This window comes from Musa acuminata, chromosome BXJ2-3 (genome assembly GCF_036884655.1).
Source record: "Musa acuminata AAA Group cultivar baxijiao chromosome BXJ2-3, Cavendish_Baxijiao_AAA, whole genome shotgun sequence".
In the NCBI taxonomy this organism is placed as follows: Eukaryota; Viridiplantae; Streptophyta; class Magnoliopsida; order Zingiberales; family Musaceae; genus Musa; species Musa acuminata.
The window spans coordinates 39,180,750-39,206,816 of record NC_088340.1 but is presented as its reverse complement, the minus strand read 5'-3'; the positions used below and the strand labels follow the sequence as shown (position 1 = coordinate 39,206,816).

Genomic DNA, 26,067 nt, shown 5'->3' with positions numbered 1-26,067 from the left:
ATTTTTATCTAAATATTAATTAAATTTGATTGTGAAAAGATACTCAACATAGAATATATGAAAGCAAAATTTATCATTCCATATCTTCCACATGCAGTTTTTTCCTCTCTCACAAATCAATCATATTTCATTCCCCCACCAATCGGTCTCATTTTGTACTTGGAATAATACCAAATGAGATGAGTACGTCATCATCAAATGAACATATTTCTATTCGCATCAAGTAAATATTCATCATCGAGAATACCATTGAGATGAGGAGGAGTTGGGTTGGACCAGTTAACCATGAAGCTGATTGGAAATTTCGCCTTGCAAAAATCATGCTCATCTAGTAAGAAAAAGCACACACACACACACACACACACACACACCACTGGTGGAGACGATGCTGGAATGACTCCCATGCCACCGGCGATCGATTCGATTCCTTGGGAAACACTTCCAACATTGCCATCATTCTTCCATCAAAATTGTGGATGACGACATCGGCCACTTCCTCTTGTTTCAGACCGCAATCTCTCTCTCTCTCTCTCTTGTGTCAGGAATGAGATAATAGTGACGCAGAATAATGGAACAGGAAAAGAAGAAATGTTCCAAAAGCTCAGTCAGGGATGCGAAAAGGTTGGATGGTGCAAAGAAAAGTCATTAGACGCATCCTTCCTTGTGAAGATGTCATGATCATTAGTCCAAATATCGCCCGCGTAAATGAGGAAGAAGTGAGATAGATGGTGTAGGCAGTCGGAAAAGTTGAACGAGCAGCGTTGACTACCTTCTCCCTTTAGGCCGCCACTTAGTTCTTGGGATTGAAGAGCTGAAAAATGTGGAACTTATTCTGAAGAATATAAAGTTAGGGATGCGACAAACGATATCATTATAACGGAACAAACGCTTATTATAGACTAATTGCATGACCGCCGCATCCAACTTTCCGCATGATTGATCATATACCAACCTAATAGATACCGAACGAGCCTCATCAATAAAGTATCTAAGAAGTTTATTCCCCTATTGACTCCAAGATTACGAAAACAATACAATACGAAATGACCTCATACGAACAATATGTATCTTTTTGTCCTCAAACTAAAATGAGATAAGAGACACATACGTATCTTTTTGTTTTGGAATGAGGATAATAGTAGAGAATGAACAAAGTCAGGTCAATTTAGTCAAATCCAAATGTAGGATCAAAACTGGTCCGGTGGCTGTCTCTTGCAAAGAGACGGGTGATCACGAAGCTTCCTCACCGGTGTTCAACAAGCCAAATCTCCACGTTTCTCGTCAAACCCATGCATGAATCCCCCTCGAATCACAAGGCTGCATGCAGTCAACAGCGATCCCATCACCCCTCGCAAGAGCCACTATAAAAGCTCCCGAGGGAAAGGCTTCCGTCGAGGTTCAAGCTTTCCGCCTCGTTTGCTCATGGAAGCCACGAGAGGGAAGAAGAATCCAGCGGAGAACCGGATGTGCGGAAGGGGGATCTTCCCGGACCTCTGTTCGCCGGCGCCCGTCCGGCTCACCGTCTGGTGCAAGTCGCTCCTCTTCCACGGCCACGGCTACACCGTTTACGACGACTCCGACGGCCGGATGGTCTTCCGCGTCGACAACTACGCCCACAACTGGAGGCAGGAGACCGTGCTCATGGATTACACCGGCAATGTCCTGCTCACCATCCGCCGCCGTCGCAAGGTCAGCCTACGACTCTTCTTCTTCTTCTTCTTCACTGCTCCATTGCGTTGTCTGTGCGATCCAATACAATGAAGGAAAGGGTGTAAGAGATACGCGATTTGATGAAATGAATAGACAACGAAGCTTTGATGTCTCCTCAATATCATAAATTGCAGAACAAGCATTAAACCTACCGACACCCAAGAAATGACCTCAATAATTCATTCCTCAGGCTAAAAAGCATTCCTCCATCAGCCTGAAAGAGACCCACTGAATCTCTAATCACACAAACTTCTACCCAATCCAACAAAAGACGTACACTTCTCTCCCATCCATTCTACTCAAAACGATAGACTTCAACTCCTGAACTCGAGAAATGTGCTGCTACTGGTTTCTAATGCTCATCTATGTGGTACAGATTCTAAACTTGACCGAGAGCTGGGAGGCCTACAGGGGCGACAAAGACGTGCAAAGGATGGCCGGAGAGAGAATGCCACTGTTCAAGGCAACGAAGAACCTGGGCTGCCATAGTTGCAACATATCCATGTTCACGGGCTGTGGAGTGAAGCCTTTAGGCTACAGGATGAACTGGTCGCGAGACAAGGAGTGGTCGAAGATCTACCAAGCTGCAGCAAACACACCGGTGGCTGAGGTATCTATCGACACTCGTGTCGGATGATTCAACTAAATCCAACTGTGTATTGATCGAACGATCAAATATTTGGTGGACAGGTTAGTAGAAAGTGCGGTTCGATGGCGAAGAAATTACTCGACAAGGATGTTCTAACCCTGAGGGTGCAGCCTGGGATGGATCAAGCTCTGGCAATGGCAATGATCATGATCACTAATTCAATGAGATGATCACAACAATACATAAACACACACAGGAGGAATGTGAATCTGTAGCTGCACAAGTAGTCCATTAATCTTCGTTTGTTACACTTGTTGGTGGCTCTTGAAGCTACATGCTCGAGGCTTCTCCTTTTTCCTTTTCCATGTATTCATTCATATTGGCACCTCTCTTTTCATGAGGTTTTATTAGTTCAATTCAATTACTTCATCCATCTCTTTGAGACCTATAACATGTCAAAGAAAGCCAGCACAGATGGCTGCACAGGTGAGCAGCCTTCTTGATGGTTTCAATGACCGACATTAACAAGGAGGAAACGAGGGAGAAAAGGAGAAGGAAAAGATAGGAATGGCTCCTATTTCTGGTGCAGCAGCCAAGTTGAGTTTCACTTGCTTGTGGGGCAAACGCATTGCATGTTGTGCTCAGGAATTTTTTGGACCAACTCCAGCTTTTCTGGCCATGCCAGTGACTTGGGAAAGAGATTGAGATGACCAAAGTGTAGTTTCTAGTTTTCCTTTCAGACTTCAAGTGCTTTTCTTAACCTAATCATCCAAGTACTTGGCTGTTGCCACAGAAGCTAGTAGATAGGGATAAATAAAAGTCAAAGGCAAGTTGGGAATCAAAAAAAGATTTCATGGAATCCGTAAGGAGATCAGACCTTGTGTTCTTGAGAAAAGAAGGTGTTTAAGACTTGACCTTTGACTTCAAATGGAGTTCTACGCTGCAACCGACTCCACCAAGAAAGTACCTGGAAACTTCCCTGTAGCAACTCAAACTGAAGATGAATCTTGCACCAACCCTGGCCTCCATGAAGGCCACAGTACCTAAAACTTGTCCCAGGAAACCTAAGAAGGTCACATTAGATCTGAATGAGTGCGCTTGTGTCCCCTGCTCACATGCAAAGTTTCGAGTTATGACCTGCAGATTCTGAACACAACTCACTTTGCAATTGTCTGAACTCACTATTTTAGTGATGAAACCTAATCTGGTCGAGCTGGGCTGTACCATGTAATCCTCTTTTTAGGTTAAGGTAAACACAGATTAAAGTTGCAATCAAGGTCATTCTTCCTGGAGATATAGTCAAATTTTCCTTAGAAGTACCCCACATGACTCATGCATGACTCCAAAGTTCCTGCAGGTCAACGTTAATTAAAGCAATTTGAATTCACAAGTTCTTTTTTTCCTCAATATTAGTTTTAATTTATCTTTCGATCACCTGAAAAAATCATATGATTATTTTAACTGATGAGGAGAAACTAAAAAGCATGAAGAAATTTATTGATGAAAACCTCACTCAGCAGAGAGATATTTAAGCTTGAACAAAACCAGGCATCGAGGTCAATTATCCATGGTGATTACCCTAAAGATATTGAGATCAATTATAAACTCAATCAGTAGCAAGCTAGTTTTTGAGAGTGATTTAGGATTGAAAGTACCTCTCAACATTCTTCCACCTCCAGCCACAATTGAAAGGTGCTTCCAATATTTTTCTACTTGCAAAAAAACATGAAACTGGCACAAACTTAAGAGGCTTGAAAGACAATTTAAGAAGGAAAATGCAATTTCACATATCAAAGTAGAATTGACATACCTCATGATCTCTGCTTCCTTATCTGGGAAGGATGAATCAAGAGGAATCATGCTCTTCTTCAACAATGCAAAAAATAATAATTCATACAAGAGAGAAATGATTAAATCCTGAGAAGCCAAGCAACAATACTTCTGAATACTCCTTAAGTCTTAAAACACTTGTGTTTCATCGATTTGCCAAAACCGAAAATGAATCCCTTGTAACTTCAGTCAGCGGATCTGAAGAATCTTCAAGTAGCTGAGGTTGTGACTCCTGCTGAAAATGTTTGGTGATATTATTAATAAAAACAAGTCACCAGTATCCTAATGTACATCCTGATCCCTCACAAAGTCACCTGTAATTTCCACAAGAACATGCACATTCTCAGAAACAATGAAACATATTGGTTGGTGTCTCTGATGATGATCTCCCCCGGAACAATCTTGCACATAAAATTGAATGCCATGTGGCAATCTCTGCACACACCAAGATACTTCTTCACTCTAATGAGGGATCCAGCTGAGTACCGGTCAATGCAGATACAACAGCCAGCTTCACAGGATGGTGAGAAAGGAGTTGATTTCAGCCATACGAACATCAATAGACCAAGAATTGCATCAAAACATGCATTAAATGCAAAAACAATGCTGTCATCATACTCAAATCAGATGTCACAGGACCATGAAATCTTCATCTGATCACGCACATGGCCATGTTACTGCATTGGTAGAGTTGTATGAAATATTAATATAGCACTAGGTAATTGTGACGAGCCAAACTTGGTTTTCTGCACAGGTGAAACAAGCAGCATCAATTTTGGTAGTCCAAAGATCAGAAAGTGGTTTATATCTCTGGTTCGTTATGGGTTCAAGAAATTTTATACTCCTCCCCAAACTAATGAATGATGTACATAAAGATACAGACTAAAATGTACAGATTAAATTAAAATAAGGATTTTATGAAAGAGGGCAGGAGTAAAAAGAATGCTAAGGCTAACTTCTGTAGTAGATTGTATATGGAGACCGAACATTCAACAAGCACTCCACAACTGCAACTAAGCATGTGTCCTCGATCTGCTTGCGGAAGAAGAATACTCACAGTGATTGCAGCTTTGGTTATATCTTTACAGCCTTGACAAACAGCTTTCAAACTCATCCCGAAAGGGCCAACTTCAAATTTGGATCTCTCTATTCACTATTATGTTTTAATCATCTAGATCCATCTCTTCATCATGCTCCATGGATCTGCTTGTGTCACTTCGGCTTCCATTATCAGACTCAGACTGTCCGTCTGTCTCATTGTCATCTTCCAGCAACTCAATCTCGTCAACATCCTCATCTTTGGCACCAGTTGTCTTAAAGGAAGCCGTTGCTAGGCCACGAACCATCCATTCAGGACATTCATCCTCAATTCCATACAATATCTCACCATTGCTGCTCATCACATGTGCAGGAATGTCATAAGATTTCGAAGTTCGGCAGGCACATTCTGGGAAAGGGTAGGAAAGAAAATTTGCAGGTTTTGATGATTTAGCCCCTGCTAGAAGTCCGTCAATACCCAAGCTCTTGTTAAGATGATCCCGCACCAGTTGCATCCAATTGTGTGTTGGATGATACAAGTTATCATGTACAGAGCCAAACAGCCCAGCAAGTGTTTTCCTGGTGGAAGCAAAACTCAGTAGTGTACATATTAGAAAATAGCGCAGCTGTCTCAACTCTAAATTTTTAAGTATAAAATCTACAAGAATGAACAAATCACACCCCTTTGGCACGTTGTCTGTGACAGACCAGATTTTCTAAAAGATGTCAAATTCATTTGTTGCCCCAACTCATTCAAATGGTTTGCATGGAAAATAGACATGTAGAGCCTCTTTTAGCAGATATGGAAAGGAGCTATCATAATTCAAATTAGTTTTTATATACAACAATCTATCCACAATAAGAAATTCTGGAAAGAGAATTTAGGTAGGTGAAAGTTTAATAATTTCAGAAATGCATTAAGTTAGGCAACAAAACAAATAATACACAGTTGCAATATGTCAACCACCGTGGAAACCATAGAAAGAAAACATAGATACCAAGATTTTGATAAAATAAAGGGAGAGTTCAGCTATCAAACATTCCAGATTTTTAATAACAATCCTGCCAAATATTTGTTGTAACCCACGTTCCCTTCTCTTGAAATTTGTACACACTTGACCATGTCCAATACCACAAAAATTTTCACTTTAACCGTTGTAGTGCACTCCAAGTATTACTAGGATTGTCTTGATCATACTTTTTTTACAGAGACTAGGCAGAAATCTTTTCAAACATATGGTCAAAGATCAACGATTTGAATTTCAACAGGAAAATCACTGGCATAGCAGCCCCTTTTTTCAAACAAGTTTCAAAGAAATCAAAGCACATGAACTGGCTTACTGAAACATTAGTTTGCAGCCAATTTGGTGCAGCTTGGTTGATGATCCACCATCCAGTCTATATTTACTTAAAATGGTGGTCATCAAACTGACAGATTTTTTATGCAGTCACCTCCCTCTTTAGGTCTGAGCCAACAGAACTGCTAACGAGAGGATGCTGGAGATGGTTGGTCATCAGAGGGTAAGGCCTCAAGTCATTCTCTTCTTTTATTTCCTTTTTTCTTTTCAATTCATTTATTACTATTAACAAATTCTACCAGCACCCTATTTTGGCACAACAGCTAACCATGCTGTAGCAGCAGCAGGTTGCAAGAAAGAAAAGGGGGAAGGGATGCTGCAGCACATTTTTGATAGAAAGAAAAATAGCCGTCAATCCAATTACGTCCTATTTAAAGCTTAGGTCAATTGAAGGATCATTATTAGAAAGCAGACAGCTCAATTGCTGGGAATTAGTTTCTGTTTAGCATAATATTGTTTTCCCTAGATGAATATGTAAATGCCTGATAAATGGAGCTTTTCTCAAGTTGGTCTACAGCTCCTATTGTACATAATAAAAATTCTGCTGTAAGAAAAAGAAGATAACTCCAGCAGTCTCTGAAGTGTCAGAAAGAGTGATTGCTGCATCACACAGCAGCAAGGTTATGATCATCCAGGAAGAAGATCTAATGCAAGAAAGATCCAATAAAAAACAAGTGCATCATTGAGAACTGCAAAAGATAAAAAGTCTACTTTGACAAATAGTTTCTTCTATTTCTCAAATGGAACAAACAAATATAAGGAACTTTACCTGCTAGGGCGATAGGTTACTCCAGAAGGTGTTTGGTATAGTCGGTGCCCCATGACCAAGCTTGAAAAATCAGGCCATCCGCTACCATCATTGTTAAAACCAGGAAAAAATGCATCAGCTTCAACAGAAACATAATAGTCGAGAGCATCCCAGAGTAACCTGTGTGCTTGCTTCCTAAGATCCAAAGGCGAAAACTCAGGCTCTATATCAGTCTCAGCAACCCAACCATACCAACCTTCATTCTCATGCTGGTAAAAGGGCCTTGCAGGAGGGGGAGGAAGGGGTCGTGGTCGAGGCCCAGCTTTCTTCCACTCCTCAATAAGTTGTTTTTCACTCTTCACTGGAGGAGGCTGAGAGAGATTTGAAGTAAGAGGATATTCAGGACCAATCAAGTTTAACAGCTCTTTCTTACTGCATAAGGATGTGCAATCTACTAAGTTTGTATACATGGCTTGCAATGGAACTAGAATCCTCTGCCCACCAAATGTCTCAGAACCAGCCAAATAGATTACGGTATTTGGTGGATATCCCATTGCTCGAAGAAGAAGTCCAACCTGCAAAGATTCAAGCTAAAATTTCAACATAGACATCTAAAATTTGTTAGAACATGGAAAATACACAAAGATTATTAACTTCACTCAAAATAACATTTAGAGAGCTAAAATAGCTTCTGGTGAAATATTGAGCAACTTGATTGCATCTACTTATAGAGAGGACAAATAAGAAAGTTCAAATTTCTAATAGAAGATGCTACTGGAATCTAGAAATTCGCAGTTCATCTGAAATCAAAGCCTTCAATTGAATTTCTTCCTAACCTTGCTTTATTACTCGTAAGTGCTCAACAAATACTACTCACCTGCATTATAAATCATTTGTGCGATCCAAACTGATTACAATTAAATAAGGTAGAGGTAATAACAGCTGAGGATAAGAAAAAGGAGACATTTATGATGGATCAGGCAAGGTCGACCAGGAAGGTGTCAGTTCTCTCAAACATTCTTGGAGGGTTAAGCAATTGACCGGGAAGCTCAAACTTCACCACAGCAAGACCAAGAAATAGACAACCAAATTTGTGAACCACAAGATAATAAAAAGTGTTGAAGATCGATCAGAAGTGCAAATGGAACCAGTTATTCCAGCAATGCCCTAAACTTTTTAGCAAAAATATAAAGAATTAGAAACAAAAAAATCAATCCCAGAAATTTAAAAGTTTTCTTATCTTGGAGTTAGAAATAAAACATATTTGCCCTAGCATCATTTAAGCAAGATAATATTACATAATGGAGATGAATGGGTAAAGTCACCTCTTCAGGCATTAGAGGGCATGAACCATTTGTCTTTCTAGAAACTGAATCAACAATAAGATCTTCATCAACTGTTCCCTGTTTTATCAGCTGCTTCCTTCTATACTGAATGAGTTCAGTATGAACATCCTATCCAGTGTCAAGAAGAACTCTGGTCAAGTAGATATGAAATCATGCACGACATACTAGAATCCAGCATGTCAAATATCAGACTAATGAGTTAAACAATGAATGAATTTTCTTTGTAATAAAAATAATGAATGAGATACAAAAGAAACAAACCACATACTACTTATGGCACTGAGACTACTTCTAAATGCCACCAACCTGGAAAAGTTCAGCACAACCATGAAATGCAAGGGTGTTCCTGACAAGGCCTGGATGATACGATAGATACGGACCAACAGTTGCCTGTAACCTGCAATGACATTTAATTTGAGATTGGCCATATTTAAGCACACTCCAACTTTGTAATAGTCGGCCAAGAACAAATCCGACTAAAAATTTTGAGAGCGGAATACAGGCACCAGTTCATAAACACAACCTTACAGAATAAATATGAATGATCCCTTATATGTATGCAACAAAGAATTCTATTCTTTTATGGAATAAAGCTTTAGCTATTTCATTTAATTCATGATTTAGCAAACATGTGATACCTTTCTACCATTTGTTTGCCAAGTGCCTGAATTTCTGTGCGGAATTTAAGAGCATGGAAGGCAACCCTGCATCTAAGTCTCTGATATTCATCCAAGCTTGATGGAAGGATAGGCTACATAAACAAGAAAAGATAAGAAAAACAAATAGACTTATGAGGTATTGAATACTGATGATAGTTTTGCAACAAGCCAAAATATTTGAACAGAGAAACCTATTTCAACTTCACATGCAACTCTATTGTAATCTTTTCACATTATTCTCTTGCTAGGTACAAGATTTTTTGTTGTAAAAAAAAAAACATCCCGTATCAAGTGCCTCCTCCTTGAGGATCCATACATATGCCCATCAAAATTATCAGATTAGGACAATATTCCTTGGCATTTCAACAGATTGACCTAGAACTTGAAACAAAAAATACAACTCTTTTCAGATATGTTACTCTTTTCTTAAAAGATGAATTTCCTAAAGACATGCAGAAATATTCTGCCTCTTTTCTTTCTAATGCTCTTGGGAAACAAAGAACATGCAGCCCCAAATAACAGGTTTACACCTATATTTCTGGTGCTGTTGATGCTAACAGTTGCATTTAGTCTGGTAATATTTATATTACTTCTTTCTATTTGTAGAAAGCTTCTACAAAGCGGACTTTTCATTTGTTTACATACAAAATCAGCCAGAGCCATAAAGTGTTTTTATATTTCCACCTGAGTTTCAATGTTATTATGTTACAGTTATTGAAAGTCTTCTGTATAGTGCCAACCCTAAGGCTGGGTAGAAAGATCCTTTAATGAGAAAACATTAACCTTCAATTTTAAAACATTTATTTAGTTTTTGTTCAAAATAGACACTAATATTCTTCCGGAACAAGACAATCACTTATCAATATTTATAAACCTATTAAATCAAACTAAAAAATCTTCTTGTCAACTTAGTTAATCATACATGAACAAAAACTTCAAGGAGAAAAGCATTATATGAAACTAGTAGTCTACTTATTAAAAGGCCTATAACTTCTGGATATTAATTAAACAACAAAACCCAGTAAAGATGGACGTAAACCATTTTTACAGCTCACATACAAGATGCATATGTAATGCAATCCACAGTTCTATGTGCAAATATTCCTTAGCACCTCACCAAATATATATATATATATATATATATATATATTGAGAGAGATGCAAACCTTTCCTCACTCTTTTGTCTTGAGGATCACTGAAGAGTACATCCACTCAGTTGGTGCATGTCATAACTTTACTTCATTGATATAACACTCTATAGAGGAATTAATGTTTCATTCATGTCTCTTGCCTCTATGTGCTTCTAATATCTACTGTATAATTGTACAAAGCTGTTTCCTGACTGCAGGAGCTCGAGTTACAACATAGCCGTGCACCTTCTTTTATCTGAATTAGCTTTCATGACCTTTTTTTTGTCTAAAAATGATTTCTCAGGAACCAGAGACCAAGACTTGAGGGGTATTATCAGCTCTACATGATATTGTAGAAGAAAATGCATAAAGTGCTCAGCGTACAATTTCTATTCAGAAAACCAACTATTAGTATGTTAGGTTGTCTGATTATATAAAAGAAAAAAGTCTCAAAGATTTTAACGATGTCATGCATGTGACATCTTCAGTTCCATTAGTCAACAGAAATGGTAGCTCACAATATCATATAAGCTTTTACTTAATTTATTTATTTGTAACAACCGGGAACAAGAAGTGCTTGAAATTTTTTGTATGCACCTCTTCTTTCCCAAGAACTAAGATAACATTATTGTTCTGAGAAAACTAACAAACAGAGGACGTGTCTAATTCTTCAGTTGTATTAGTTTATGGAGGGAGGTAAAAACCAATTTCAATTTGAATAAAATTTTTAGAAAAAAAAAAGACTTGAATCATACCTGAAGGCATCCTCCATCAGAAACTAGCATCCTAATAACCTTTGATTGTTTAAGTTTAGGTAAGACTTCTCCGATATAAAAAGTTGGGGAAGCTGATCGTTTCGGTGATATTGTAGGAAATTTTGTCCTTTTCCTAGCCTCCTTCAGATCTGCTGGCAAGCTCTTTATAACAATAACATCATCTAAAAGTGCTGTTATGAACTGTTCTTCATCGTAAAGATAAGAGAAACTCTTAAATTTTTTACTGGTATGCAAAAAAAAAAATAAAAGCAATAAGCAGATGCATCTTTAGTACAAAAGACATTAGAGCACCAATAAATGCACATAAAGCATCGTTAGAAAGACCTGATGCCTTTTGAACGAACACTTTGTTGGATCTCTGGAATGACAAGTGTGGCATTTAAGAGCCTTGCAATAGCAACAAGGTCGCATATCTGCAAAAAAAAAAGGAAAAACACATTAGCATGTGCTTACCAAACCATGTGTATGCACTGGATGTTCCAAGAAGTATTAAAAACAGGCACAAAGCTTTGCTGAGTCTATTTACGGGCAGAGCACAAAGGATGACACATGCCAAACCATGTGCTATCTGGCATTGTCATGACAATATCTTAATTCCAGTAAATAGTGTGCTTTAGAAGAAGGAAAAACATACTGAAGATCTTATGTTCACAAATCCACCAAAGATTTTTGCATATATCAAACCATTCTGCTGACCTGGAACTGTGACATATAAAAAACCAAAGAACCTCATAAGCCAAGAAGAAATATTAAAAAACAGAAGTTTACTGTATTTAAAGTAATTCCACACTATCAGTATCAAGTTTAGAAGACAAAAGCTTTTTCTTCACACAAGTGCATCAATCCAGTTGAAAGGTGCCAAATTCTGATTAGATAAAATCGTAAAGCAACCTCCAAATAAAATCACTTCAAAATCAACTAGTTTTGCCTATATGATATGGGATGCATTTTTTAATTTTTTTCTTAATTAAATGATGTTTACCTTTGTTGTTTTGGCCAAATTATTATTTTCAATTTGCAACTACCAGATCTATACAGTTATTGCTGTCAAATAAGCATATCATCTTCAGATATCATTTAATAGCTCTGAGACAAGAAATGGCCTTCAGCGGATATCCTTTAGTCAAGGTTTTCAATCCTCATTACTAAATGAATGCAACAAAGCTTATAATGAAATGTAATACCAGGGTAGAAATTTCTCGGCTTAGCATATGGTTGCAAGACCTCCAAGGAGCTCACCGGACCCCACAACCTTCGATGCCAAAGTTTCTGTAAGAGTATACTATGATTAAACTACTATAGCCAACATAAACAACAAGAAGCTTTTTTTTTAAGGAAAATCTTAAGATGAAGTGTGAGGTCAAAAAGGAGGCTTCCTAAAAATAAATACCAAATTTAGTATGACCATAAAATAAAATGTAAAATAAGACATGCTGATAGTTGGATGCGTGGTATTAACATACATGTCCCTGTGGGTATAAGTAGTCTTCTTGCAACTTGTATCGTAGAAAGTCCCCCACTGAATAATTTGCAACAAAAATATGCACAAGCAAAGAAAGCACGGACAATGTGATCCCCACGAGCGCAGCCAACTTGATCTTGCTCTGGTGGAACATCTTAAAGCAGAGTTCACATTTCAAACCCTATCAAGATTACCGATTTACATGTCAAAACAAATTAGACAAATCCAGTCAATATGAATTGCACTATGAAACCAGAGAAAGTATTGCTTGTCAGAGAAATGGCAATGAATAAAATTTTAGCATCAGACCCATGAAGATCGAATTACTGAAATAAGTATAAAGATTTCATATGAATGAAGAACATATGGTTGCGACAAGGTCTCAGTCCTGGAAGTCAAAACTTAAAAGAACGCATTGTGGAAGAAGATTGGGTCAAGATTTTTGTTTCTTTCCGTTTTTACAGTTCGAAACTCGAATACTCCAAGAAACGAAAGCACCAAATTTACTTTCGAGAATTACCATCACGCAATGCGAGATCCAGACAACCCAGAATCTTCAAGAATGGGCATGTTTTGATAAAGATTTACGGCTACATCGTCTCAACCGGTTCTTGATTCTCCACCGATCCGATGATGTTCCACTTTAGGTCCAAGAAACAGACGAATAGAGAGGGCGAAAGACAAATTGGGCACAAAAAAGGTTCAAGAACCGAAGAGAAGGCGGAAATGGGAACCTCGACAAACCGTCTTGTCTCCCCAGGGCCGAGATCTGCGACAAGAATCAGCACCACTCGTCGTGAGAGTATGAATTGGATCGCCGCTTTCGAGATGCAAAGCGAAACAACAAAGCCCTAGAAATCATCCGTGAGTGAGATGACGACGAGGACGGTGATGATTGGATGGGGATGGAGAGTGAAGCCGTCAAGCCGTCAAGAGAAGCTGCCTTTTTCTTGAGCGTTCGCGGATGAATTAACCGCATTCATATTCTATTTTTTATTGGACAAAATCTGGACCGCCTTCGAAGAATGGGCCGTCATCGAACCGAGAAATAAACCGGCTCACACACGCACAGAGAGCTCCAGCGCTCAGATTGCCTTCCCGTGAGATGCACGTGCTTAGCATCGTTCTCTTCGTTCAATTAATCCTCATACTACAGCGAAAGTACTTTGATCCGTTAACGTGGCGATCCACGGTATAATTAATGTGAGCATATGGCAGGTATCATAGTAATCATATGATACAATACCGCACACTAATATGCAATAATAGTTTATCGAAAAATCCTGAGCGCAAATTCCGTATTTATCATTTATTTATAATAATAATAAAATTACAATGGACTCTTAGCGTGAAACAGCCGCATGCATGCATGCACACGCAGTGACGTTGGACAAGTTCACAAAGAACCAACTCAAAAATAAAAAATATATAGTAGATCATGGATATACTATATATTTACATGCATACACCAAATCATCATTGATATAGTAGAGATCATGGAAACTAAATCATCTTTAACTGATTCAGAAATGTAAATAGAAAAAGACATCAAAATGACAACGCCAATATAATGATTGTGGCAACGACAGAAACTGAACTCTGCCTTTACAGAAAATAATGATTTTTAGTGCAATTGTTTGCACATAATGCGTTAGAAAAGAATAATCACCGAATCAAGAAAAATCGAGTGATCTGAGAGTTTATTGGAGGGTGAGGGCGGCTCATCAAATGCTTCTAGTCTTTCTGTGGGTGTGCCAGGAATTGATCGGGATATTTGACCACATTTGATCCTGGTTTAGACTGATGATCGTAGTACTCGACCACGGCAGCACCAGCTAAGGCAGCCAGTGTCAGAGCCTGAGCATGCAACCTGCAAGATACATGTACCAAGAAATCTGCGTCAAACTAAATCTTATAATCACTTCAAGAAGGATGAAACTTGCAAGATATATGCACAAACTAAGATTCTATGTGGTAAAAAGGTTGAAGCTTCTGGTGATACCTTTATACGGGTGTACGTTTGTTGAATAATAACATATTCTAAATAACTCGAAAGAAGGTAAATGATAAGAAATCAAATCACACGGTTAATGGTTACATGAGTTACAGAAGAAAATTGCAAACTGCCAAAATGATTTGCTGTGCATCACAATCACACGCAAGCAACTTCAAGGGCAGCTGTCCAAAGAGCTTCAGTTCATATCCGTCGCAGAATTCAGTATACCAAGTTCATGGGACGTTTGAACATATTAATATTCTTCAGTATACTAAATGCATAATAGTATAAAGAGTAAACCTTGTACTCGGTGTCCATCAAGTTTGTAGTACAAAATGAAGGCTCAACTAAAAGGGAACATATATAGGACTTTTTGATGGTTAGACCATAAGAGGTTGTCTAAGAGCACGTACACTCTTGGTGATTCTACAATCCATGATATATTTGGTAGGCAAGAAAAATGCACATATTTAGCAAACTTAATTCTTCTTAAGGCACATCAAATATTTTTTTTAATAATCCTTTAGATCCAAATATACTTTCAGGTAAATTTATAGAGTTCCGTATATTATGGCAAGTATGCAATTAACTATTGACCTAAAATTCAACTGTAGTTATCAAACAAACGTCCATTTCCATTTCTTGTTCCTTTCTTTCTTCAAGGGTTAATTTGGTGCCTGAGAAGTGAATGAAAATGAACTTTTTATGACTTTGTTGTTCTTGTATAGAAAAAAAGGAAAGTAAATATATTTTCTTTTCTTTCATTTTCTTGGGAATGAAACAGACTGTAACACCTTACACCACACATATTCTATGTTCAAAAAAATTCCATGGTCTTATAACTGGATCTACGCAATTGCAGATTGAAGGTCTTACAAAAATATAAAAATATTTCAAACATTACTATACTTCACCATGCATGGGAAAAATGGTTAACATAGTTTACAAACAAGCTTGATGTAATCCTTCCATAATGGACATGGATATGATACAAATTCTTGTTCCTATGCATGTAATCTTCCCTAATTTCTTGACCAAAGCAAATTAAGGTGCTAGCTTACTATTTAGATGTATCTAAGGTTTTATCAACTTCATTGGTTTGGCCATCCAGCAATAATAGCCGAAACTGGAGCTTGATAAACAAACTGTTTCAGAAAGTAGTGTAAAAAATATCGTACGTTAAGAAATTACTTATGAACACTATAAAAACTAAAATAAAAAAAACATAAAATAGCTATTCAGGACAAATCTTATGACTTATTTGCTCAGCCACCAAGAATTAGACAAGCACTTAAGTTTTGTTATGAAGGTGAATATATCTATAAGCACATCTAAGCTCTCATAAACCTTACGAAAGCTGCATCTATGATTTATTGAGTACTTTGGTAAAAAGACTAAGGCTTACTAACAAAAACAAGTATAGCAATACGGACATGCATAAAAACACTGCCAATCCCAATAAGCTAGTAAATGGCCGTTTCATGACAGGCACCAATCCAGCATATCCCTTAATGTAATCCGGGCTAGGATCCTCTTAAATTAGAAAGGCTTCAATCCGTGATCAGCAATTTTGGCTTTTATCAATGTCTCGTTGAAGTGGAAGTAAAGATCATATATTCTTCAGCAACTATACATCTAAACATATATCATCCCAAGACTTGTTATAAAACCATCTCACCCACGATTCAAGGACCAAACTTTTCTTCGAGAAGACCCATTCGAACGAACATATCTCGTATCACCCGAACACAAAAAACCCCTAATTCTTAAAACGTTAGATCCTCGCAGCAATTCGTCACACGACAGCAGCACTAAGCACAAGACAAGATCTATTTTTCTAATAATTAGACAAAAACAAGAAATTGTTCGCGCAGGGAAGAACGGATCAGCGAGAACAAACCTCGCGTGGATGATCTTGACGCTGGGTTTCATGTTATGGCGCGACCAGTTGTAGGCGATCGAACTCCCTATCCCGCTGAGCCAAAGGCACCCTAGACATAAGAAACCCATCAGATCCCTCGAATCTCAATAGAAAGAGCGAGACAGAGAGAAAAATAACCCAATATTCAAGAAATTACCGACGGCCCGCAGCTTGTGCTCCACGATCCATTTCCTGATCGATTCAATCGAGCTCGGGCTCTCCGCCATCGCTACCTCTCACCTCCGCTCCTCTTTTTATTTGCGCGGTTCGCCGCGGAAACAGAAACGAAAGGGTAGAGGAGGAAAGGGGTCGGTTAAATAGGAAGAGGAGACTCGCTAATTACCGTGTGCCACCGTCGCGTTGACCGAAGTGTCGTGGTCAAACTCGGACGAAGCGGATCCCACGCGTTTATACCGTACTAAAGAAAATTACATGGTCTTTTTCCAACCCGTTCATTTTTCTTTCACGGCAGGTATTACTTTATCTAAATTTGATAAAAATTCTCTCACATTTTGGTAAAATGAGTGTGAAAAAAAATGAATAATTATATAATATTTATCTTATGTATCATATTGAGATTATCCAGCTATTATATTGGGTGATTTTTCTGAAAAACTCTTATCTTTTTCGACTCAATGTCTTTAATTTTAATTCTATTTTTTTCTAATATTATACCTTTTTCTTTTTTCATCGGACGATGCGATGAAAGTGACAATTAAATTAGAAAGACGAAGACAGTAGAATCTCATTATGTGACGAAGATGACAAGATGGTGACGTGACAATCACAACAACACAAAAACGAATCAACTGACAACTAGTAGTGTCATCGTGGCGACAAAGGAAGAGAGAGTATTGGCGACAAGTAATGACATTTAGGATGCTAGAGAAAATGAAGACACTAAATGAAAAATAAATATATATATATATATATAATCTAAAAAAAATTAAAATATTTTTTTTTTCAAAAAATCACCCTAATATATTCCCAGAGATAATAACAATAAATACATCAAAATAACTGAAAAATATTTAAAAACAGAGAGCTGATAATTGACTCCAAGATGGTCAACAAAATCACTACTGCTAAATCAACCCCACCTTAGAAAATATAAAATATTTTGAATGTTTATTGTGTGTTGATATCAACCATTAAATCCAGTAAAATAGCATAGAAGATCAAATTTAATCATTAATTTGACTTGATAAAATTAAATTCGACTAACTTGTTTTTCGAGTATTGTCCTATTCGTAAAAGAAACTTTATTGAGTATTTAAAATTTAGGTGAGAGAAATTTTTTTTGCAAGAGCTAAAAACATAGTAATGGTTGGAGGATCAAATATGTATCTCGTATGAGTTTCATAGCCCCATCTATAATTAATTTAAGCATCGAAAATAGGTAAGCATTGAAAATATTTGTATAATAAATCTTTGAATGAAAATGTACCATAGAATTATACCTCTTATAATCATTTTTACTTGAGAAAATTTTATTAACCGATTTCACCCTCCTCTCCTCTGTCTTATGCTGAATCTCCTCTTCTAACTCCGCCTCACCTCCTCCTTCACCTTCTCATTGCCTTCTACTACTCCTCTCTTTTCCTCTTTGCCTCGCAATTTATCTAGAAAAACATTAGTTTGTGTCCAAGTCATGTAGTAACGGACTTTAGATCAACAATTCATATTTATACTAAGAGATGTAATGGAACCGGAGAAGATCCACTGAGCAAAGAAAAAAACAAAGAATAGAAGGTGCAAAAGGAAAGTATAGAACAAACTTTTAAGTATACGTATATGTATACAACACACTCAAGTGTGATGCATATCTACGCATCACCACTTGATACAGTTCAGTGCATTTGCTTTGCTAATTCAAGTCGAACAGTCATCCATAACCCGTCACAAGAAAAAGGGTAGTGTTTGACAAGCTTTCTTCACCGAAACTAGTTTTTGTAATCTAATCAATGGCATGGATTTACACAACGAACATATAGATCTCATTAAAGAGATATAGTTTCCTAATTCAAATCTGCATCTACACGGGTGAAGCAGGACGTTGCTAAATGATCACCACATCAAGAAAACCAATGGAATAAACATGGATTGTAGTGTAATTGAGAATGCACTTGCCCTCTCTGTATCTCCCGGACAACGATGTAGTCGATCCTATAAAAAGAGCTCTGCAGAACTGAACTTGTTCCAAGCTTCCTACATCATGTCAAAAAGAAAATATTATGAGAAATAAGGAAAACACAAGGAGGCATGGATCTTAGCGCAGCAAGCTAAATTTCCACAAATTTTGTTTTGAGGATGGTAAAGCTAGTTTATTGTCAACCCATAAGACCAGTACATGTGAACTTGAGCTTTTGCTCGAGTTTATTTGCCCTTCTACATTGATCACCTCCAACCTAACCACAAAAGATTTTGTACCATCATATATCCTCGGATATAAACTACCTGTAACTTACATTAAATGGAATTACTTCTTTTGCTAGGAACACCACCAACCCACCTCAATGTTCTTGTATATATATGTTAACATCTCAGACATACTTTTTTCTTTATATTAATGGATATATTATTTTTTAACTGCCTAATCTTACAATCCACAGTTGATTGATAGTACAGTCATCCTATAAGATCTTTTTCTTTCAGGTTGGATGATTACAACAAGACAAGAATTTTATAGTCTAACCATACAGCTTTTGATTTGTAGGAAATATTGCTAGAATTCCTCTTTAGTTGAATTATAGATCCAAAGTACTGAAGACATACTTTAGGTTGTAATTGTTGATCATTTGCTTCAATTACATTAAAATAGTTTGTTCACCTGCCTCCCTTTATTGTCCAAACAGAATAATCAGATAGTAGAACATCACTTAAAACTTCAAACTGAAAAACACAACACAATTTCATCTATTCTAGTGCAAATAGGTAAAAGGTCTTGTTGACCCTTGATGCAAATTACCTCGAAAGTCACTAGTTTCCCTGCCCAAACTGCTCTTACCAAAATCCTATTTTATACAACAAAGGCTAGTCCATTTTCTAGCATCTTTTACTTGAAATATTTTGGTAAAGTTGACACAGATAAATTTATTACTAGGCTAATGGATTTGGTGGTTGTAGGTGAAGTATTTTGATTGTTAGGTTAACCTGTTCAAATAGCTATCTTGTTTCATTAAAGAAGCAACTAAAAGATTTTATGATGAGCAGTGGAAAAGCAAACTGGCAAGAACTTTCTCAGTAATGTCGGTAAAACTTTGTCTTGCTTCCTAATTGAAATGAAAACATTACTAGATATCAGTAATTAATAGTGCACATAACATGGCAAGCTACATGGATATAATATTGATAAACATGGAAGAAATTCTTCCAGATAACCATGTCACATGTTCATTTATCTATTTCCTGAATACGGACCTTGAAATATGTTTAGAGTCTATATATGGGTACAGCACTAAAAAAATGGAAGTTATCAATTATGGTCAATGACAGAAGTTAATAGAGATTATTTTCAAATCCTGAAACATCTAATGTTTATTACCAAATAATGCTTAATTTACGTTAATGGTAGTTTACTATGATGCAGGAAAATTATTAGAAATTACTATGATGCAAAGCACATTACATGTGGCTCACAAAGCTGTTTGCATGAGTGAATCCACAGGCGTAGCTGGGGTGATGATTTGGGTAGCCAATATGACGTTTGGCTTGAAACGTGAAACATCACAATCTTAAAAATAGGTAGAAGACAAGAATAATAACTGCTATAAGCATCAGTTTCTGAGGGCCGAAGGGATTCACATGGATAGATTTGGCAACAAAAACAACTGAGAAACAGATAAGTACCTTAAGGAGATCAAACACTTTCTCAGCAATATATTTTTGTTGAAGATTTGCACCCTTCTGTTGCACCTTATCCGGATGGAGACACAAGGTTGCCTTTCTATAAACCTTTTTCACTGCAGCAGCAGTGATCAAATCAGTCAAAGGTACAGGCTGCCAACTGCATTCGGGCCAAACTACCTGCATTTGCAAAATTAGAAGTAAATGCAAAATGGTACAAGAAAATATAAGCTGCACCTCACCCCCTCAACAGGGCCCTTATGCAGCCAAAGAGGATCATAAAAAACAATGATTGGTTTACGTGGACATGCTAGTCGATCAAGATTAATTAATATCAAATAGTAACATGACATAAAAGGAGAAGAGAAAAGTAAGAAACAACAGATAAGCTCCTCGATAGATAACGGTCAACAAATTCTAATAACCCACATATTGCAATGTTGATAACAAGGCACGCAAATTTCCTTCTTTCCCAGAAGCCCAACGTTTTATATCAAAATCCAGTGCTTCTGCAATCCTCTGAAATTAGTGACAACCACAATTAAGGGCAAACTAATTGATGTGAAATATCAAGCATTATGATATAATATAACATGATCCATCATTCATTGTCTATTCAGGTATAGGCCGGTAAGCCTTTCAGATCAACAAGTTGCTTACTTGTCTTTCTGCCTGCTCCCTCTGAATTTGCATATCACGCTCATTTTTCTCTGCCAATGCTTTGGCCTGGCCAAAAATAATCGTAGTAACATAAGAGATTATAAGATTCTAGCATCAGATGGCCAGACAGAAGACAAAGTTTCTCTACTATCACTAATATTTTATTTAAAAAACATAGACAGGAATAAAGTACCGCACGCTCAAGTGTCCTTTGATGCCGTTCCAGTCTAGCTTTTCTTCTTTCTTCACTCTCTCCAGCTTCTTGGAACTCTCCAGATGATTGAGGAGCTTTAAATGATAAAGAAACTATTTAGCTAAATCTACTATAACTGCAAGGGTGTAGATAATCAATCAATTTGGAAGAACTATGAACACTACCTCCAAAAATGGAAGATAGATCATCCACAATATTTGTTGTGGAAGATGCCTTCCTGATGGTAGATGAGAAACTTGAAGATGTTCTTGTCCCATCATAACCACCCTTGCTTTGAGATTGAACATCAAACATGGATTCCTGAAACATCCATTACGTGATCGGCTTTGGTAATAAGAATTGCCCCAAAATTTTGATATGTACTCACTAATGTAGCCCTTTGCTTGGGTGAACTGCTTGCTTGAGTACCCATTGAGAAGAAAGACTCGAGGTCATTTTCAGGTTTCTGCTGCTTTTCTCCTGCAGCTTTGTCTCTTGCTTCTGCTGCTGCTCTTTCTCGAGCCTCTGCTGCAGCTCTTTCATGTATTCCTGCAGCTGCCTTCTCAGCTTTTAGTCGACCTTCAGCAGCTGACCGTTCCTGTACCTCTCTTGTAGCTCTCTCTGCAGCTTGTCTGGCCTGTTCTTTTTTTCTTTCTTTTTCAATTCTCCTCCATTCCTTCTGTTGTTGTTCCTTATATATTCTTTCTTGATTCTCTTTATCTTCTACATCATGTTCACATATTTTTGCTTTTTGAACTCTTTCGTGCCATACAGGTACTCTGCTTTTAGTTGACTTTGGATTGCGTTCTCTCTCCCTTAACCCCCTAGCATGCCTGAACTTTACCTCAGCTCTGTCCACAGCCTCCTTCATAGCAGCTGCAGATGCTGCAGCATCTGAATTTGCCTCTATATTGTTTTCACTAGTAAAGATATCTGCATGGTCCTGTGAATACGTCTGAGGCTTGCCCAACGCAAAATCTTCAAGTTCATCTATTGGAGATACAACAGGTTTCCTTGCTTTATCTTTTGTATAAGTATAGCTTTGAGTAGGCTGGGATAAGGATTCTTTTTCCCTTTTTCCATTGTCTGCAGAAGTGGCTTTTTTTGTGTCAAATGGAGGTGGAGGCCTAGAAGGCGGAGAAGCACCTGAAGGTTGAGTGAAGAGGGGAATCTCATCAACAGTTAGCCATACATCATCTGCTGTCTCTGACTGTTCATAGGACTTTGGGGTTTGGTCAACTGTGGTATTTCTTCCATGTGTAGCAGAACTTTGGACACCACTTACACCAGCAAATTTCTGCGAGTCAGAAGATTTAGGAGGATGCATCTTTGGCAAGATGCTTTCATGGGCATCTGCTGAAGCCTGTTGAGCTTGTCCTCCAGAAAAATGATGCCCAGGGCTCATGTTGTGGGCATCATGTGTATAACCCTTGTTCTTCTGACTCTCATTTATGTCAGCCATAGATGCTGGCATCGATTTGGAGAGTCCACCAAATGAATCAATCTCAACAGATGAGCCCCCACTAACAGAGGAAGTGCCAACCTTCATGTTTTCTGAGTTCAGAGGCATGCTAATATTTTCCAAAGGGTCAAGGATAAAGCCTGAAGATAATGTAGAGGTAGATTCTGTTTCTAAAACAACAAAGGGGTCCTCTGTCACAATGGAAGCTGGTTTAGCTGACGAAACAGAAGGCTTTTGTTGGTTAACCTCTGGAGGCTCCCTGCAAGGCACCATGGATTTTTGTTTTTTGTTTAAAATCATAGAATGTAAAGACAACAGCTGGAATAGGACAACAATTGTAAATAGTTGGAATATAACTATGCAACTATATTTTACATCTAAAAGTTCACCAAAATAAGATATAGCCATCCCAAACAAGTTTAGTGGACAATCTGGAATGCCGATATAGTTTAGTGAATTATGTGAGAATTTAGGTTTTTCTTTAATCTTTCAGACTAAAATGATAACTTTCTATTCAGATTAGTTGAGAGGGAGTAATTGATTAGACCAAGCAAGTTGAAGTGCCAATTAATTTCAGACCAAACTTGCAAAGCTCATGCTACACCTGCAAGTGGTATCTGGCATTTTGACTAATGTTGATTAGTTGCAGTAAACTTTTGTCTTAGTCACTGTTAAGTTAAATGAATAACTAAATTAGGTTATTTTACTTGTACCTTTTATTTTTGTAAGATTCATATCACAAGTTTATGTCATATAATTTATGTCACTTTATCCTTATATCATTTATCATGCCACCTAGAAGCACAGAGTAGAAAAGTAGCTAGAGCAGAATGTAGATTCGATGACAAAACCATGAGAGTTATTCTTCTCATAGAATCATAGAACACAAGAAATGGACGTAGAGCAAGAAAGCAAAAAATATACTCATGAACTACAGGAACTTGTAATTTACATCCTTGCTTCTGAGCAAGAATACCAAACTTCCTTTCAGAAGGATGCTTTATCTAGAAGAAGAAGGTAGAATGCTAATCAAAAATATACTTTTCCCTTAAATCCACCTGCTATGAAAAAAAAGGAGAGAAAAATTGGGGCACAAAAAAGGAAGAGGCGACCACAAGAAAGAGAGAATAAAACACAAAGGGCACCTTAATGTACCAGAACCAAGCTACTGTTTTAATGTGCTTACAAGTTGTAAGAATAGTGAAATGATTACAAAGAGTAATTACCTAAAATGACTACAAAATCATCTATAATTCACACTCTTCATGCATCGATAACGCCTGACTAGTTGCTTATGATATGAGAGGCTTATTGGTTCTATTGAGGTTAGCATTGAGTTGAAATTAAGATTGAACTTCAACTCATAATGCATTTCCCTTAACTTATCGAGCAAATGTGAATTAGTCTTCCTAAAGGCTAAAACAAGCCCCACAAGAATATCTTATCGTGTCTGTAACTCTAAAATAATATATGCAGAAAACTTCCAGTTTAAGAGCCGAGATAATTTTTAAATGCTTGTATTTGGCAAGTTTGTCACTTCATGAGGTATAGAGGCTGGATATTTTGTGGGTATTTTCATCAGGTAACCTCTCTCAAGGTTCAATATTTTCAACCAACAATTTGTACAAGTGAACAAAAATTTCATTATTTTTAAGAAGGAAGTCAATCGGGTCAAAGTAAGGTGGAATTCCATGATATATGTATATGTTTACGACCAATATATATCTTTAGACCAATATAAAAGGTTAAAATAACTAATAAACAGCATCAGAGCACCAAACAAGCTAAAGAGTGAACAAAAATTGTACCTTTTCTTGGGAGGACTGCTCCCACCAAATCCAGGAATCAGCTCATCAAATCCGGACAAGTCGTGCTCTTTCTCACCTGATCTCTCCTCGTTCGCGTTCTTTGGCGCCGGCATTGGTTTCCCAAGATTCTCAAGAAGATCGTCGTATGGGGGAGTAGAATCATGTTTGGATGCCGGCAAGACCGAAGAAAATATATCGTCATACTTAGCAGACGTGCTCTTTAATCCGGGAACCCCATCGAAGATGGCATCATCATCATGAACCGGCTTATCATACACCGGCAAAGAAGACGAAGATTTCGATTTGTAGTCGCTGAGACCCTCCACCGACCTCCGATCGGAGGACTTACTCGAATAACTCGGAGGACCTCCGAAGATATCATCGTGACCCGGGGGGCTCCGGCTTCCGGGAGTCTTGAATCGGTGATCACCGAGGAATGGATACCCGGCCGAGGTCGGGTTCGGCCCGGATCTCGGCCTATTCAAGGACGAGCTCGCTTCAGAGGATCTGTTCATTCCGGCGTCAAGATTCACGCCGCCAGCGGAGGCGGCCTTGGATGCGGCCATGGGAGCGGACTTGCCCTGCGGCCGGAACCCGAAATCCCGGGCGAGAATACCCGGAAGCTCGTCCATGCCGAAACGAGAAGAGGACGACTGCGGCTCCGGCGGACCGAGACGGCGAAGGAAAGGCAGGCGATCCGTGGTGGCGAGCTCGGGCGATAGTGGGAGAGGAAAGCGTGGGGGTGGTGAGATCGGGGCGGGGGGGAGGGAGGAGGCGATTCGAAGCGTTTGGAGGGGTGGGGGTTATTAAACTCGGCCTTGGAAGAGGGACCCACCGCTACGGACGGCTAGGATGCGTCCCGGGGGGAGTGCTACGTTGCGTGAAGTCGCGTACGGCGCACATGATCTCTTTGGGCTTCACGTTTATCCTGCCTTCATCGTACGGCTCCACATCGAAACTACCTTGTGATTCGTCGATTCTGTGATGGCTGTTTCGGGATTAGAAACTGATCTTTCGGGCCCAACGTACCAACTCCGGACGCGGACCCCACCAAGAGCGATGCGGAACGTGCCATGTCGGAGCCGAGACAGGATTTACCTCTCTTGTCCGCTCCTTATACATGGACCCACATCTACAACAAGGATTAAAGTATCTCATTCTTCTTTCCTTTTTTTTTTTATGAACATAAAATCACAACTAATTAAGCGGAGAATAAAAAAAATCACTGGTCAGTGAGAATTAATTAAATTATTTTTTCCATATTTTTTATTATTTCCATTATTTTTTATTAATTTGGTTTCATTGCGGGTCCCACCACATTTTATAATGGGAGAAGGGCGGTTTCCTGAATCCTGTTGGGAGGCTGAGATGGGAGACCGCGAGAAGCCTCGGAGAGTAGTGGGATGGCCGCGGGTCTCCTTCGATGCCCGAGTGGCACGAAAAAGGAGATGTGGGAGAATATATCGTCTTGTACTTTATGAGTCATGATGGAAATGAAGCCCTCATTTTAAATCGCTTTCTTCACATCATGCCAC

At 38.3% G+C, this 26,067-nt stretch overlaps 4 protein-coding genes across 8 annotated transcripts; 1 reads left to right on the top strand and 3 right to left on the bottom strand.

Annotated features, from left to right (window-relative positions):
- Positions 1 to 1,407: 1,407 nt before the first annotated feature.
- On the top strand, positions 1,408 to 2,765 carry LOC103978959 (protein LURP-one-related 8). Its single transcript, XM_009394932.3, has 3 exons — positions 1,408 to 1,689; positions 2,087 to 2,320; positions 2,401 to 2,765. Exons 1-3 carry the CDS (start codon positions 1,423 to 1,425, stop codon positions 2,527 to 2,529), a joined length of 630 nt encoding a protein of 209 aa, XP_009393207.2. The 5' UTR covers positions 1,408 to 1,422; the 3' UTR covers positions 2,530 to 2,765.
- Positions 2,766 to 4,884: 2,119 nt separating this feature from the next.
- Positions 4,885 to 13,622, bottom strand: LOC135585318 (protein EMBRYO SAC DEVELOPMENT ARREST 30-like). 4 transcript variants are annotated; one of them, XM_065100710.1, is made up of 12 exons: positions 13,381 to 13,622; positions 13,167 to 13,287; positions 12,648 to 12,827; positions 12,369 to 12,453; positions 11,819 to 11,886; positions 11,509 to 11,597; positions 11,164 to 11,407; positions 9,258 to 9,370; positions 8,926 to 9,016; positions 8,599 to 8,727; positions 7,295 to 7,848; positions 5,199 to 5,746 (listed from the first exon to the last, which is right to left on the bottom strand). In XM_065100710.1, exons 2-12 carry the CDS (start codon positions 13,167 to 13,169, stop codon positions 5,293 to 5,295), a joined length of 2,010 nt encoding a protein of 669 aa, XP_064956782.1. In that variant the 5' UTR covers positions 13,170 to 13,287; positions 13,381 to 13,622; the 3' UTR covers positions 5,199 to 5,292. The 4 variants fall into 4 exon arrangements, with proteins under 4 accessions (XP_064956781.1, XP_064956783.1, XP_064956782.1 ...); XM_065100709.1 differs by having other exon boundaries at positions 4,885 to 5,746; positions 13,167 to 13,622; XM_065100711.1 differs by lacking the exon at positions 13,167 to 13,287 and having other exon boundaries at positions 4,885 to 5,746.
- Positions 13,623 to 14,140: 518 nt separating this feature from the next.
- LOC103978963 (uncharacterized) lies at positions 14,141 to 16,858 on the bottom strand. The gene is made up of 3 exons (XM_009394934.3): positions 16,721 to 16,858; positions 16,543 to 16,633; positions 14,141 to 14,516 (listed from the first exon to the last, which is right to left on the bottom strand). The coding sequence occupies exons 1-3, from the start codon at positions 16,788 to 16,790 to the stop codon at positions 14,381 to 14,383; spliced, it is 297 nt and encodes a 98-aa protein (XP_009393209.2). The 5' UTR covers positions 16,791 to 16,858; the 3' UTR covers positions 14,141 to 14,380.
- A 1,477-nt stretch (positions 16,859 to 18,335) lies between these two features.
- Positions 18,336 to 25,288, bottom strand: LOC135608153 (auxilin-related protein 1-like). Of its 2 annotated transcripts, XM_065100707.1 has the most exons (8): positions 24,533 to 25,288; positions 21,651 to 22,983; positions 21,448 to 21,583; positions 21,263 to 21,357; positions 21,070 to 21,135; positions 20,839 to 20,928; positions 20,413 to 20,589; positions 18,337 to 18,771 (listed from the first exon to the last, which is right to left on the bottom strand). In XM_065100707.1, exons 1-8 carry the CDS (start codon positions 25,162 to 25,164, stop codon positions 18,730 to 18,732), a joined length of 2,571 nt encoding a protein of 856 aa, XP_064956779.1. In that variant the 5' UTR covers positions 25,165 to 25,288; the 3' UTR covers positions 18,337 to 18,729. The 2 variants fall into 2 exon arrangements, with proteins under 2 accessions (XP_064956780.1, XP_064956779.1); XM_065100708.1 differs by lacking the exon at positions 20,839 to 20,928 and having other exon boundaries at positions 18,336 to 18,771.
- Between the last annotated feature and the right edge of the window lie 779 nt (positions 25,289 to 26,067).